Source organism: Puma concolor, chromosome A1 (genome assembly GCF_028749965.1).
Source record: "Puma concolor isolate L17-30 chromosome A1, mPumCon1.1.hap2, whole genome shotgun sequence".
NCBI lineage: Eukaryota > Metazoa > Chordata > Mammalia > Carnivora > Felidae > Puma > Puma concolor.
The window spans coordinates 124,555,251-124,567,931 of NC_141667.1; the positions used below are offsets into that span (position 1 = coordinate 124,555,251).

Consider the following 12,681-nt stretch of genomic DNA (forward strand, 5'->3'; position numbering starts at 1 on the left):
CATCCCAAAGACTCTGCTGTAATAGAATTTCTTTCATTTTAAATCAATACCTTGCCTGATATCACAGTCCTAACCCAGAAGAACATGTATAAAATCCCAATATCTGGATTCACAAGAGGTAAACAGCATGGGAAGGAGCGCAGAGGGAAAGGGACCCAGACAACTCCTGAATTCACAACCACCTTTCGAAATGGTGGCATTTCCATTCCACCAACACACATTTACTGAGCACATACTACGTGGCAGCACTTCTCTAGGCGCTGTGGGAGGCAGAGATGAAGGAGAGAAAGCCTCTGGGACGCTTGCAAGGGGAGGCAGGCATGCACAGATCACCGCGGTTAAGTAACCTGCCCAGGTCCTGGTGTTAATAAGGGGATCTGAATCCAGATTAATCATAATCCACTTTGTCTCCGCCTACTACTAGGAATCTGGTGCCCTGCCCTAAACCACCAGGTTTTTGTGTTTGTTTGTGGTGGCTGGGGGTGGGGTGGGGTGGCAGTGGGGGAGTATGGAATGGGCTGCAAAGGTAGGTATTTTCTGACGTGGGAGTCTGAGAACTGCTGTGGAACATGCGGGCCCATAGCACTAGGATGAAATGAGGAAAAGCACTTAGCTTGGAATCACGACTACATCCTTCTTGAACTCGCTGACCCTGGGGAAGTCACTAAACCTCTCTGGGCTTTGGTTTAAATCTCTCTAAAAGGAGGAGGTTAGCTCACAAGGAATGGTTAAGAGGCTTCATCTCATCCAATTCAACTGGATTCAAGCCTATTCACAGCCACTGCCTAGGACACCGTGGTAAGGAGGATTGTGAGGTCACATTAGGGCTAAGCAGAAAGGACCACATGAGACTCCAAGGTCTGCCATGAGCTTGGAAGGTGAGTAACCGGGCGAGCACCTGAGGAGGTATCTGAGGGGGTGTCATTTTGATTTTGGTGGCAGCATTTTAAAATGTCTTCTTTCATGACTTTCTCACCAATTCACAGAAATCTTCCTTAAATCGATTTTCTAAGACTGGAGATATTGTTTTGTTTAAATTTTCACTTTGAACAATTCTGTAACTATGGCACGGTCAACAAGAGCCTACCAGCAGTTTTGTTAGTTAGACTGCCTCACTGAACAGGAGTCTACCTATCACCACTGGGACTTGCTGTAGGGCTTGCAAAGGTCCCCCAACACATATGCCATTCTGCAGTGTGGCTTTGCCACTGTCCTCCCAAGCACTGAACTCTGTCTCGCCCCCCTTGAATCCCACCTACACAGACCCACGGCTGCTTGGGCCATGGAGCGGGATCCAAGTGCTGTTGTGAGTCTTCCGGGCCTGGGACGGATCGTTACATGGTAGTGATGTAAGGTTTGGGGAAATCTGGGTGAAATCATTTGTACTATTTCTGCATCCTATTTTTTAAGTCCGCAACTGTTTCAAAACTAGAAATTAACTAAAGTCTGTTTCCTTTTTTTCTTTTTTTGCCCACGGACACTGAAGGAGTCCTACTTCCTGAGGCCACTGTGTTGTCAGGATGCCCAACTTAGTCCCACTGAGGGGCCAAGTGGAGGAGAAGAGGGAAAGAGAGACATCAGATGCGGGGTTCTGTGGGGTTTTTTTGGTATTTGGAAGAGCAATTATTTGTTATAAGGAACCGGAAGTACAAGATTTCACCAAAACAGCAACAGTTGACAGAATATGGCTGAACTTAAATGAAACTTTCAAGGGAAATAAGAGTGTGAAACAAAGCCCATAGGAGTGAAGAAGTGCACTGGTTAGGAACACACGTAAAGATAGTAGCGTCTAAGTGTGGGTATCTTCTGACTCCCCCTCTGACTGCAGTCAGATTGCCATCACGCTCCCACAACCCTCTCCCTTCTGAAGCTTCTACAAAACCACACGGCTTCTCTGTACTGCAGATGCAAGCCAACCCAAGAGCACCCCTTTAGGCATGCTGTATAGAGCCAAGAGGAGAGTTCATAAATCTCATAGCCAACCAAGGGCCTCGATTATCATCTATGTTCCAGCCCCAGGAGATGCCATGGGGAGCAGGGATTTCCACCCAAGCCCTTTCCAAATTACAGAATCTCTAACTTGGGGTGGTTGTTACATAGCACTATGTCAACCTTGCACCTGTGGCAAAAAGCCTTCAATTCTGGTTTGGCAAGATCTAGCTATCTGAATGAGTCTTTTGGACCTATTCCTTGGGCTGAGGTTGGTTTCACAGTCTTCTTGGCTAAATGCTTTTGTTTCCTGAGTTCCTTTTTATATAGCATCCCTACTCTTATTTCATTAAGATTTATCTTCCCACATATCTAAGGCTATTAGAGATATTTTCCCCCCTTTTTCTCACAGGTTTTTTGTTCCTTGTGTCATCCCTGTCCTCTCAGAGTCCCTTTTTTGTGTCTGTGTTGGTCACTATCTGTCATTTTGCAGCCTCTACTCAGGTCTCTGGCAACGCTCTACTGTTGGTTAATTTTTAAGGCTGAGATGCTGTCACTTGCAGTCTTAAGAACCTTGGTGAAACGTAACACAAATGCTGAAAGCCTGCACTAAGACGGCACCAGCTAAGTTGACTGAATTCAGACATTAAGGACGTAAACTAGAAGAACACAATAATTAACTTAATTCAGAGAGGAGGTGCTCTGAAAGAAGTCTGTATAGGCTGCAGCTGAAGCACATGGGATTGGTTACTTCTACCATAGAGGTGGGATACCGAAGGGGAAGCTTCATAGAGGAGTGACATTTTGTTTCACCTCTGAGGTGTGCAGGGTGGGGCAGAGCAGAAATGCAGGGTGGGCAGTCACAGGAGCAGCGTGGCAGGTGAGAGGCCCCGTCTACTTACAGATAGCAGATGATGACACCCTTGACTTGAAGTGGATGTAATGACTGATGAGCCACCTGCTGGTCTTGGAAGGGATGGATGTATTTTGTGCATGGGGAGGGCTGGGGAAGACGTAAACTGCTGGGTACAGGGTGGAAAGCGGTAAACCGTCTGCCAAGATGGTCACCAACAATTCCTCCTGCTCTACATTCACATGCTGTCCCTCCTGAGACAGAGTTTAATTTACATGAATGTTTATAATAGCCATGACTTACTATTCATCACAAAAAGTAGAAACCCAAGCATGAATGGATAAAGAAAATGTGATATATCCATACAATGGGGTGTTATTTGGCAACACAAAGAATGGAGTACTGACACAAGCGGAGAAGCCTTTAACACGTTACACTAAGTGAAAGAGCCAGTCAAAAAAGGCCATATTATAGGATTCATTTTATAAGAAATGTCCAGAAGAGACAAATCTACAGAGATAAAAGAGATGTATGGAGGGGGAAGGTTAAGGAAACGGGAGTGATTGCTAAAGGATATGGCTTTCTTTGGGGTGATGAAATGTTCTGGAATTAGCGGTGATGGTCATACAACTCCCGACTATATCTCTCAATAAAGTTGTTACCAAATCGGGGGGGGGGGGGGCAGGGTATCGATGACATCTATTTCCCCTCCTATCGAATCCAGCCAGCCTTGTGACTTGCTTTGAACAAAAGAATATGGGTAAGTGATGGTGGACCACTTCTGGGCCTAGACATGAAAAGGCTGGCAAGATCGTACACTCACCCCCTTAGAAGCTAACCACCATGCAAACAAGCCAGCCTGGGACATACCAGCCCCAACCAGGCTGACAGCTGAATTAAGTGACCCCAGGAGAGATCATAGGAAGCCAACTCACAGAATCATGAGAATAAGTCATTGTTGTTTTAAGCCACTGAGTTTTGGGGTGGTATGTTATATGAGGGATAACTGACACACAACCTCTCCAAGCCTCAGATTCTACCTCTGTAACATGGGACCAAAGCTATAGGGCTCTTGTGAAAGTTACATGAGGCCAGTACTAGGTACTAGGCTTCAGAAATACTAGTTGTTACAGTTATTACCATTAAATATCATCCCAGGAGACCCCAAATGTATTGCAAGTATACTCCTTGGTAAGCCTCATTCCCACAAGCACCTGTCACCTCCAATCACATGGTTTTCAAAAAACTGGTTTCCCAACAAAGAAAAACAAAAGATATTTTTACTACAATTTCTACTGTAAAACAAACAAAAAACAAAAAACAAAATTCTGAACCATAAACAGACTTAGATTCTGCTTAGCTATCTACCCAGCTACCTACCCATTCAACACACCTTTATTAAGTCCTTACTGATTACCAGACACAGATTAAGAATAACTAAGAAGACCTCCCTCCTTTGAATCAGAAACAGTTTCTACACAGAAGCTGTTGACAGAATGGACTACACACTTTCACTTCAGCTGAAGGATGTACCTGCAGTTATAGATAAATCTAAAATCATCCAGCTGGAGAAAAAAGTTATAGGCACAGATTCCAAAGCCAAACCATCAGGATTCGAATCTGGAATCTGCCCCTTCTAGCTGGCCAAGTCCGTATGCCACTCTGTGACTCAATGGCTTCACTGTAAAATGGGAACAACCTCATAAGATTGTTCCAAGAATTAAATGTTAATGTACATAAAGCTCTTAAGAGACCACTTGGCACACAAGCACTCATTAAGAATTAGCTAATCTAAAAAACTGAAGGCACTGTAAACGAGCAAACCAGAAGGTCATACAACAGTTCTGACAGTCACCAAGACATCTAGCACAGTGCTTCTCAAGACGTGTCCATTCTAATCCACCACAGATTGAGACGTATTGTAAAATGCAAGATCACCTGCTTGAATGTCACAGCAATGTCAAATTACTCTACAAGTTCTTCTGTTTACTCGTACTTTCTGTACTTATCACATTCACAGACTGGCACTTATCTGCAGAGTCAGCTTTGAGTAGCACTGTTCTAGCGCACAAGAAGGACTCATAGGCCTGCTGAAAACTCAGCTAGCAAGTTCAAGAGAATTATGAAAACATTTAAGCAAAGAACATCAACCCAAGAGTAGGGACAAGAGGATGACTTGGAGGTCAACAAACCAAGAGAGAAAATAATCCCAGCAGGCCAAATCTAAAATACGAAACTGGGTGTCAGGGCAAGAACCCAATGAGTCCTTTCCCCCACCGGTACCCCAAAAGGGGCCATCAGAAAACACATCGACCAGGAAGTCATCAGCCCCAGAGGGATAAGAGACATAGAGGAAGTAGAAAGAACGGATGCAGGCCTCCTGAGAAAGAAGTCCTTCTCAGGAGTTAGAAGCTACCTTAAGCGGTCACCAAGCCTTGGGAACGTCAACCACAGCACACAAAGGCTAGCGTGCCTTCTCTGCCAAAGAAAACATGCAAACATTTCCTTTGATGACATGAGACTGTGCACATGCACACCCACATACACATATACACATACCCAACTCCCAGTACCTGTGGTTTTAGGAGGCTCCTGAGGTCCGCCCTGCCAGCCATACTGTGGGTATCCTTGGTAGGGGTAACCCTGAGGAGGTGGGTAGGGTCCCCCCATAGGTCCTGGAGGGTAGCCCTCTGGTCCCATTGGTTGTTGTGGATAAGGTGGGTACGGGGCCGTCGGACCAGGGCCCGGATACGGTGGAGGGTTCCCTGGGTTCATCGGGGACCTGCAGAATGTACCTAAGAGACAAACAATGAAAATTATTCTTATCTAATCCATGGAAATCATTAGGAAAAAAACTTCAACCCAAGAATAAATTTACAAAATCCCTTAAAGGATCTCAAACCTCTTGTAAACCTTCAGTTTTGCCCATTGTTTCTTTCTCACCATTCCCACAATTGACTAATTAGCTTATGTACCTGGTTATATGCCTTCTGCCTGCCTTCCTCACTAGGCATAGGCTGTGACAGCAGGGATCAGGTCACCTTTGGATCATCACTATGACCCTGGAGCTTAGCATGATGCCTGGTACAAGAATAGGATTTTTTTTTTTTCATTCTCTCAAATGTCCACAAATGTGGCTGCATACATAGCTCTAGGAAGAAGGCAGAAAGTCTAAGGGCACTAATCTTGAGTCAGACCAGTGGAGGCTGAACCAGCCCAACCAGGGCTGGGCCACACTGGATCCTCTAACAAGAAGCACTTCGGCAATGACCCACCAAAGACCCACAGCTCTCAGCAGTTGAACAGTGTGTCCAGGCTTCACTGGACTGAGGGCAGAGCTCTCCACACAGGATGCTGAGCATCTCCTCAGACCACCCAGGCTCCCAGGACCCTGGAGGGCTCACCAGGAACCCCCACATTTGTGTGTATAGGTTCCTGTTCTTGGTGGTTTGCTTCTGTGAGACAGGCCATTGCTTCCCAGCCCCCAAACGCTCGTTAACCATTCTCATGACTGGGCTTGAAGTCTGGTGGGCCGTATCTCCTCTCCATCAACCCTGCAACCCTTGCAGTGCCTGACATTCCAAGGACTTCAGATTAAAAGTATCACTGGGGAATGCAAAGTACATATTCTGGATGAACGTGCTATCTGTCATCTTACTGTCTTGCACTGTTACCCACCTGCAATACTGATATTTAACTTTTTACCTATTCAGAGGTCTTCTATCCCCAATTAAAAAGTTAACAGAAGGAAGACTCTCATACTCAAAATTTAATAATTTCACTACTTGTTCTCCATAACATACAATCGATAAATTTGTAAGAGACTTTACACATATGTAAAGAACAAAATAACTATAAACGTTCCCTAGAAAATCCGGATTCAAGTAACAGTAGACTTGGCAGGTCCAACAGTGGCAGGATGAATCCCACACAATCACATCCCCCTACACAATAGTGGTCACATTTCCAGTCAGGTATCCATCCATTCTTGCCTCCGTACCAGCTCCAGGGTGAGACCAGGGCTACCTAACCCAGTCCAGGTCACCCTTTCCCCTTTGTGATCAAGATTGGTTCAAGGAATCCAGGACTAAGCCAGTCACACATGGCATCCCTCGGCCGCTGGGATCGGTTCTGAAGTGGTTTGAAAATTAAGAGCTTGGCACTCTCCGAACACACTCCCAGCCTCTCTTTTCCCTGAACTCCGGCACACACTAAGTCTGGCAAGGACAGGGCTTCTGAGCCTTGAGGAAGCCAGCCTTAAGGTGAAGCAGGCACTTCAGAAAAGCAGAGCAAGAGAAAAAAGAAATGGGATTCCAGATGACTTTGTAACAGTTTATAAAGAAAACAGGCTGAAACCTACCCTAACCTTTTAGACCTCTACAAAACTTCCAGGTCTAGGAACCAATAGTATAGTAGGCTAATGAACTCCTCTGAGCAACATTCAAGCACGCGTACAGTTATACAGTGCTGACCGCCTGGCACTGTGCTAAGTAGTGAGGTATGGAGATAAGTGAGGCTCAAACCTATGCCTTGGGCAACTGGCTAACAAGGAAGACATAAGGAGAGTAATTTTTAGAAAAGTGGTAAACAGACAGCTAGATAGGAGCAGGGGCTTAAACCCAGCAGGAGGTGAGTGTGTCACTTGAAGAAGGTGATTATAAATTCAAACTTCATAATATGGAAGCAGAATGGCTCCAGAGTCTCTATTTTGACATCTGCATTCTGTCCCTCATTTTAGAGGCTCTTATTTTTCCAGGGGCCTAACAGGGATTCAGAAAAAAACTAGAGTTCTTTCCCTTCTCTGCTCTCTGCCAACATGACATCACACTCTGACCTGGGAATGGCTTTCGCCTTATCCTAATGCAAAGACTTCTACCAAGAAGGCTGTGGAAAACCTAGTGAGCGCTTGTTTGCAATAGAACTCAGTCTCATTGACCCTTTCCCCCCAATGGCTATTCCATTATTTACTTTTTAAGTCACAGAAGAACACAGTCATCGTAACTAAGCTTTCCAGAAATTCAGTATATGGGGAGTGGGGTCTCCTGTCAAAGGGCCTAATCCCATTGAAACAGTATTTTATCTTGATTAGTCCAACAAGACCCTGTAGTAATGATCATTCTCACTCTAGCAAAGTCTGGACCAAAGTCTGCAGACATTGTTCTGAGAACAGCGACCCGTGAGAAGGAAAAAAGAACAAAGCGTATAAAACTATTACAGCTTCAGACTTCAATGTTTCATGACTCATCTTGATCTATCTACTTACATCTATCCCCATTATCCCCATGCTGTTCTCTTCCTGGAACCCTCAATAATGTATGTGTCCTCTCTCCTCCCTCCATCATGTTTCCCCCTCATTTCTGGGATGTACCTTTCTCCTTCTACCTGAGGAATCACTTCATGTCTAGGGGGGAAATCCCAAGAGGCACTTATAAAGAGCATACACCACGCAGGCACTCCAGCTACCGTGCCCCCTCCTTCTGTCCCTGTGTTCTAAAGACACACAGTCATCTTAAAGGGATAAAAATCTGCATCTATCTTCATTTTCCTTCAAGTTAAAAAAATTCCAGTAAAAGGGAAAGCCACAGAAACAGCATCTGTGCTGAGATCAAAGATCGTGGGGCTGGCATTTGAAAAGCACGACTTTGCTTAATCAATTGGGAATCCCAAGTTTGTACAGAAGCCAACCAAAGCAAAAACAAAACAAAGGCTACCTAACACTGATACAGTCTAGTGCAAAACACTTAATATAATCAAAACACAAATGAGCTTTCAATTTAAGGTATGATACTGAACTCTGCACCATAAACATTTTCCCTTTATAAATTTGCTCAGGTGAAATACACACCCTACTATACCAGAGGGTGTTACACCAAGGGTCAAATGTAAACTGGAAGTTGTACTATTAAAGATAAGTTAGGGCCTCAAATAAGCTCAAATCAAGCAGCAGCCAAGATTCATTAATAGACTGCACTGAACACTGCAATGTGGGGATCCCATTCCAGACAAGCTCCAAGTCCCAGGATTAGCATTCAGACATACAATGAGAAGACCAGCAACTATGCTTTCAGAAAGTGGTCCTGTAAGATAAGACCTCAAACAAAGTAGACACACGGGAAAGAATGGTATGTTTCAAAGTTGTTATTATTTTTTAATTACAAGATGCCTGGTAGCCTGGCATTGACCCTGAAGAGAATACAGTAAAGAACTTTCCTCTGGAAAAACTAAACAGCCCCAATGGAAAAAATATTATTGATATCAGTATTTATGACCCCGTAAGTCTGCTCTCAGATGTGGACTAAAGTGTACTGAGTCCATAAGAACATTCAAAGCAGTTGTATTTATAATAGCCCCACAGTGGGAACTGTCCAAATGCTCATCACAGCACAACAGATAGCTTGTGGTATATACAACAGAAAACTGTCCAGCAAAAAAAAAAAAAAAAAAAGAAAAGAAAGAAAAGGAAAGAAACAAAGAACAAATATTACATGTGGATGAATCTCAGAGATGATGATGAATAAAAGGAGCCAGATTCAACAGACTTCACACTGTAAGATTCCATGTATATGAGGTTTGAGAACAGCCAAAAGGAATCTACGGATATTGACTGGAAGAGGCACAAAGGGAGCCTTCTGGAATGATAGAAATGTTCTACATCTTGAGCTGAGTCATGTTTATATGAATACTACAAAAACCCATTGAGTTGTACATTAAAATTCTCACACTTTAAGTTGTACAGTAACAGACAGACAAAATTTGGCTAAAAGGAAAAACACACTTATAGTGGTTTTCCCTGGGTGCTGAAACTATGGGCAATTGTTACTTATATTCTTTTGTATTTCTGAAAGTTTTAATAAGGGAACTTCTATAGTCAGGGGAAAAACAGGTTTTCTTAGTGCCTTCTAATATTTTCAGGCTGCTCATCTTAACTGCTAGAACACCTCTGTAGGCCTCCTATCTATCCACTCACAGGACCCTGATATCCCTTCCTACTACTAATTTAACCCTTGTTGGTAACCTCTTTTATATCTGCTCTTCATTAATTTTTGTAGTCATTTCTGTAATTATAATTCTTTTTTCACAGGCTACTTCAGGTCCTTAAGTTCTTTAAATGTTTTCTTTCTGCTTCAAACTAAGAAGTCACTTGGCTGAGTATCAGACATGGGAAGAAAAAATTCTCTTGCTTACATACGGACCTCTTTGCTTGAAACTATTCTTATCACCGAAGCCAGAAGTCATGCTTATCCCTCCATCCTCACATATCCTCCTTCAGAATTTATAAAATTGTCTTAAAGTTTAAAAGCATGAGAGCAGATCTGATTCTAACGACCTCCTCTGTGTGTCTTTTTTTAACTCCTTGATTTGTTGGCCTTTTAACAAGATCTTTGTAAACAGAGTATTTATATTCTAGGTCCCTCACTTTTTCTTGATTCTCATACCCATAATTTTGGGTATGGTTTGTTGGGCTAAAAAAAGCTTTAGAATTACTGGTTTTGTGCCGCTCTATCCTCTGAGGCTTACAGTTTTCATTAAGTTTTAGCACTGGCATGTTGGTTTATTCCATTCATAGTCATTTGTTCATTCCACAAATACTTCCAGAAGCACCCACTGTGACCCAGCACCAGCGGTTCCAGGCACTACGGACATAATGGTAAGCAAGAACTTCCACTGGGGCTAGTGAGAGAGGCAGACATTAATGTCAGCAATTACAAAACCAAGCTGAGAGGGAGGAAGCACTTAGCACAGCAAGCTCAAAGTAGAGACAATAAGTCCTGGAAGTCAGAGAAAGCTACTGAGAGGAAGCAATTATCACATTGAGAGTTAAGCATAAACAGAAATCCCTGACTACTCACCCTTCACTGTCTGGTAAGAGACAACCGCCTGTGAGAAAGACCTGAGCACACTGGAGGAGGTGAATGGGTTCATTATGGCCAAAGTAGACAGGATGGGAGGAGGCCAAAGGGTCAGCTCACAAACAGCCTTGCTAAGAATAAACCTCCATTTCACTGCAGCTTCCTTTTCTACAGTTATTACCTCTTGTAAAAGGATTCACCCAACTTTATTTATGCTTGTCTGGTACTGTTGGCAAACCTAACCATTTGTTTATTCAACGATAAACAGCATTCAACAATATTAAGGACACGACATCCCAGTACCAGGGGTATGAGGCAAAAAATCCTAGCTGGCTTGCTCTCACTCTTTGGTACTGCTAACAGTAAAAATAAAATGACTCTTTCCATTTGTCTGTTATTGCATCAGATGGAAAATGCTGGAAGTTCTCCAAATTGCTAGGGAACAGTGATAGTTTGGCTATAAAGACGAGACAAAACTCATTATGGGCAGTCACCTTAATGAGTTCTGTAATTTTACTGAAACAGGTGCAAGAAGTGTGCAGGAATGGCCCCACCAGTACAGGAAGTTGTGTCGCAAACAAAGTGACTGGGCAGGGAGCACAGCTGAGAAGCAAAAAATGGCCTCTACTCTGAACCCCAGAGCCCAGACCACAAGGACAGGCATTCCAGAACCATGGGCCTTCGCCTAGGAACAACCTACTCCTGACACGGACAACTTTACACAAGAGCCCCTGGGACTAGCAACAGCAGGGGATTGACCTTTTAAAGAAGGTAGTGATGCTCCCAACGACAGAGCAACGCTGGGAGACCCGTGAGAGTTAATTATCACAACATGGGCAAGATCTGTGATTTTATAACTTGCTCACCATTTCTAACACATTTTGCGGTGCCACCATTTCCTAAGTTGATTTTCTTTGGGGGGCAGGTTGGAAGAATATAACCTGTACCATTACTTCATCATTGTCCAAACACCGATTCTGGTGTCAATTTCCCAAATATTAGCCATCCCCTACCTCATTCAGGATCATTTGTTCGCCAGTTCTACCAGGTCCTGAGCTGCCCTCATATAATCCATGAATGAGTATTAGAGCATGTCTTTTGTGTCAACATTCTGGCCTGCAGCCTCTCTGTGGAGGACACAATGACACATATCTCAGAAATGGCACCTTTCACGGAACAAGGGCATCAAAAGGCACGTGAAAGTTGAAGAAATAATGGTGGATCATCAATCTCTGGAGGCCCTGTCCTAGAGTAATGAAGAGCTTCAAACAGCATCTAATTTTCCTTTCTCACACAGAATTTGACATAAAAACAAAAACTAGAGAGGAACCTAAAATCCTGCCAACTATTTAGCAACATGGTTTGGTAATGCCATTCTGGTTAGTGCTTTAAGCCACCATCCCCAACATTAAGATAACACAAAGACGTAAGCATATTCAACTTGCCCTGATACATTAGTAATAAAGTCTAAAAAGTCATCCCCATGTTAATTATCCACATCACTATGTGGATATTTATGTGGATATTATATAATTATCAACATTATTTGAAAATATTACAGCCAATCAATCTCACCTCCCTCCAACATTAAACTTGGTATGCATATTTTAGCATTCAGCCAGCCTGGGAGACTTCGAGAAAATCTAGAGAAGTTCCCCTCCAGAGAGGTAACATATCACCCGGTAACATTTTTTTGTATAAAGCTTTCTATAAAGAACCTCTGGCTGGATCCATACTTGTTGCTCTATAAAATCTAACATCAACACTTACTAAGCAGCCATTAAAAAAATAATTGCTACATGAAAATATCTATCGACAACTAAAATAGCCTACCTAAGCTGTCTAGGCATCGGTATACCATTCCTCCCTAATGTTTGGAGGAAACATCCTTTCTTTTTACCTAGTGATGATTCTGTTTTCTTACATATTCTTCAATAAAGGCATGTTTTTAAGTGAAACCTTGAATAAGTAACAACACCCTATCCTTTGAGCCAGCAGTTCACCCTTTAGGAATTTATCTTACAGATATATACTAGTTCTGGTATGCAA

The 12,681-nt window shown here is 43.2% G+C and overlaps 1 protein-coding gene and 1 long non-coding RNA gene across 2 annotated transcripts in view; one reads left to right on the forward strand and one right to left on the reverse strand.

Moving 5' to 3' along the window:
• Positions 1 to 12,681, reverse strand: part of CYSTM1 (cysteine rich transmembrane module containing 1) — a 62,631-nt gene that overhangs the window by 21,308 nt on the left and 28,642 nt on the right. The window contains exon 3 of the mRNA XM_086716522.1: positions 5,356 to 5,577. Within this exon, the coding sequence (XP_086572648.1) occupies positions 5,356 to 5,577 (222 nt within the window). The remainder of the gene's footprint in view (positions 1 to 5,355; positions 5,578 to 12,681) is intronic.
• LOC147584426 (uncharacterized) lies at positions 471 to 1,986 on the forward strand. The gene is made up of 2 exons (XR_015249610.1): positions 471 to 878; positions 1,487 to 1,986. It is a non-coding gene; the product is annotated as an uncharacterized LOC147584426 (long non-coding RNA).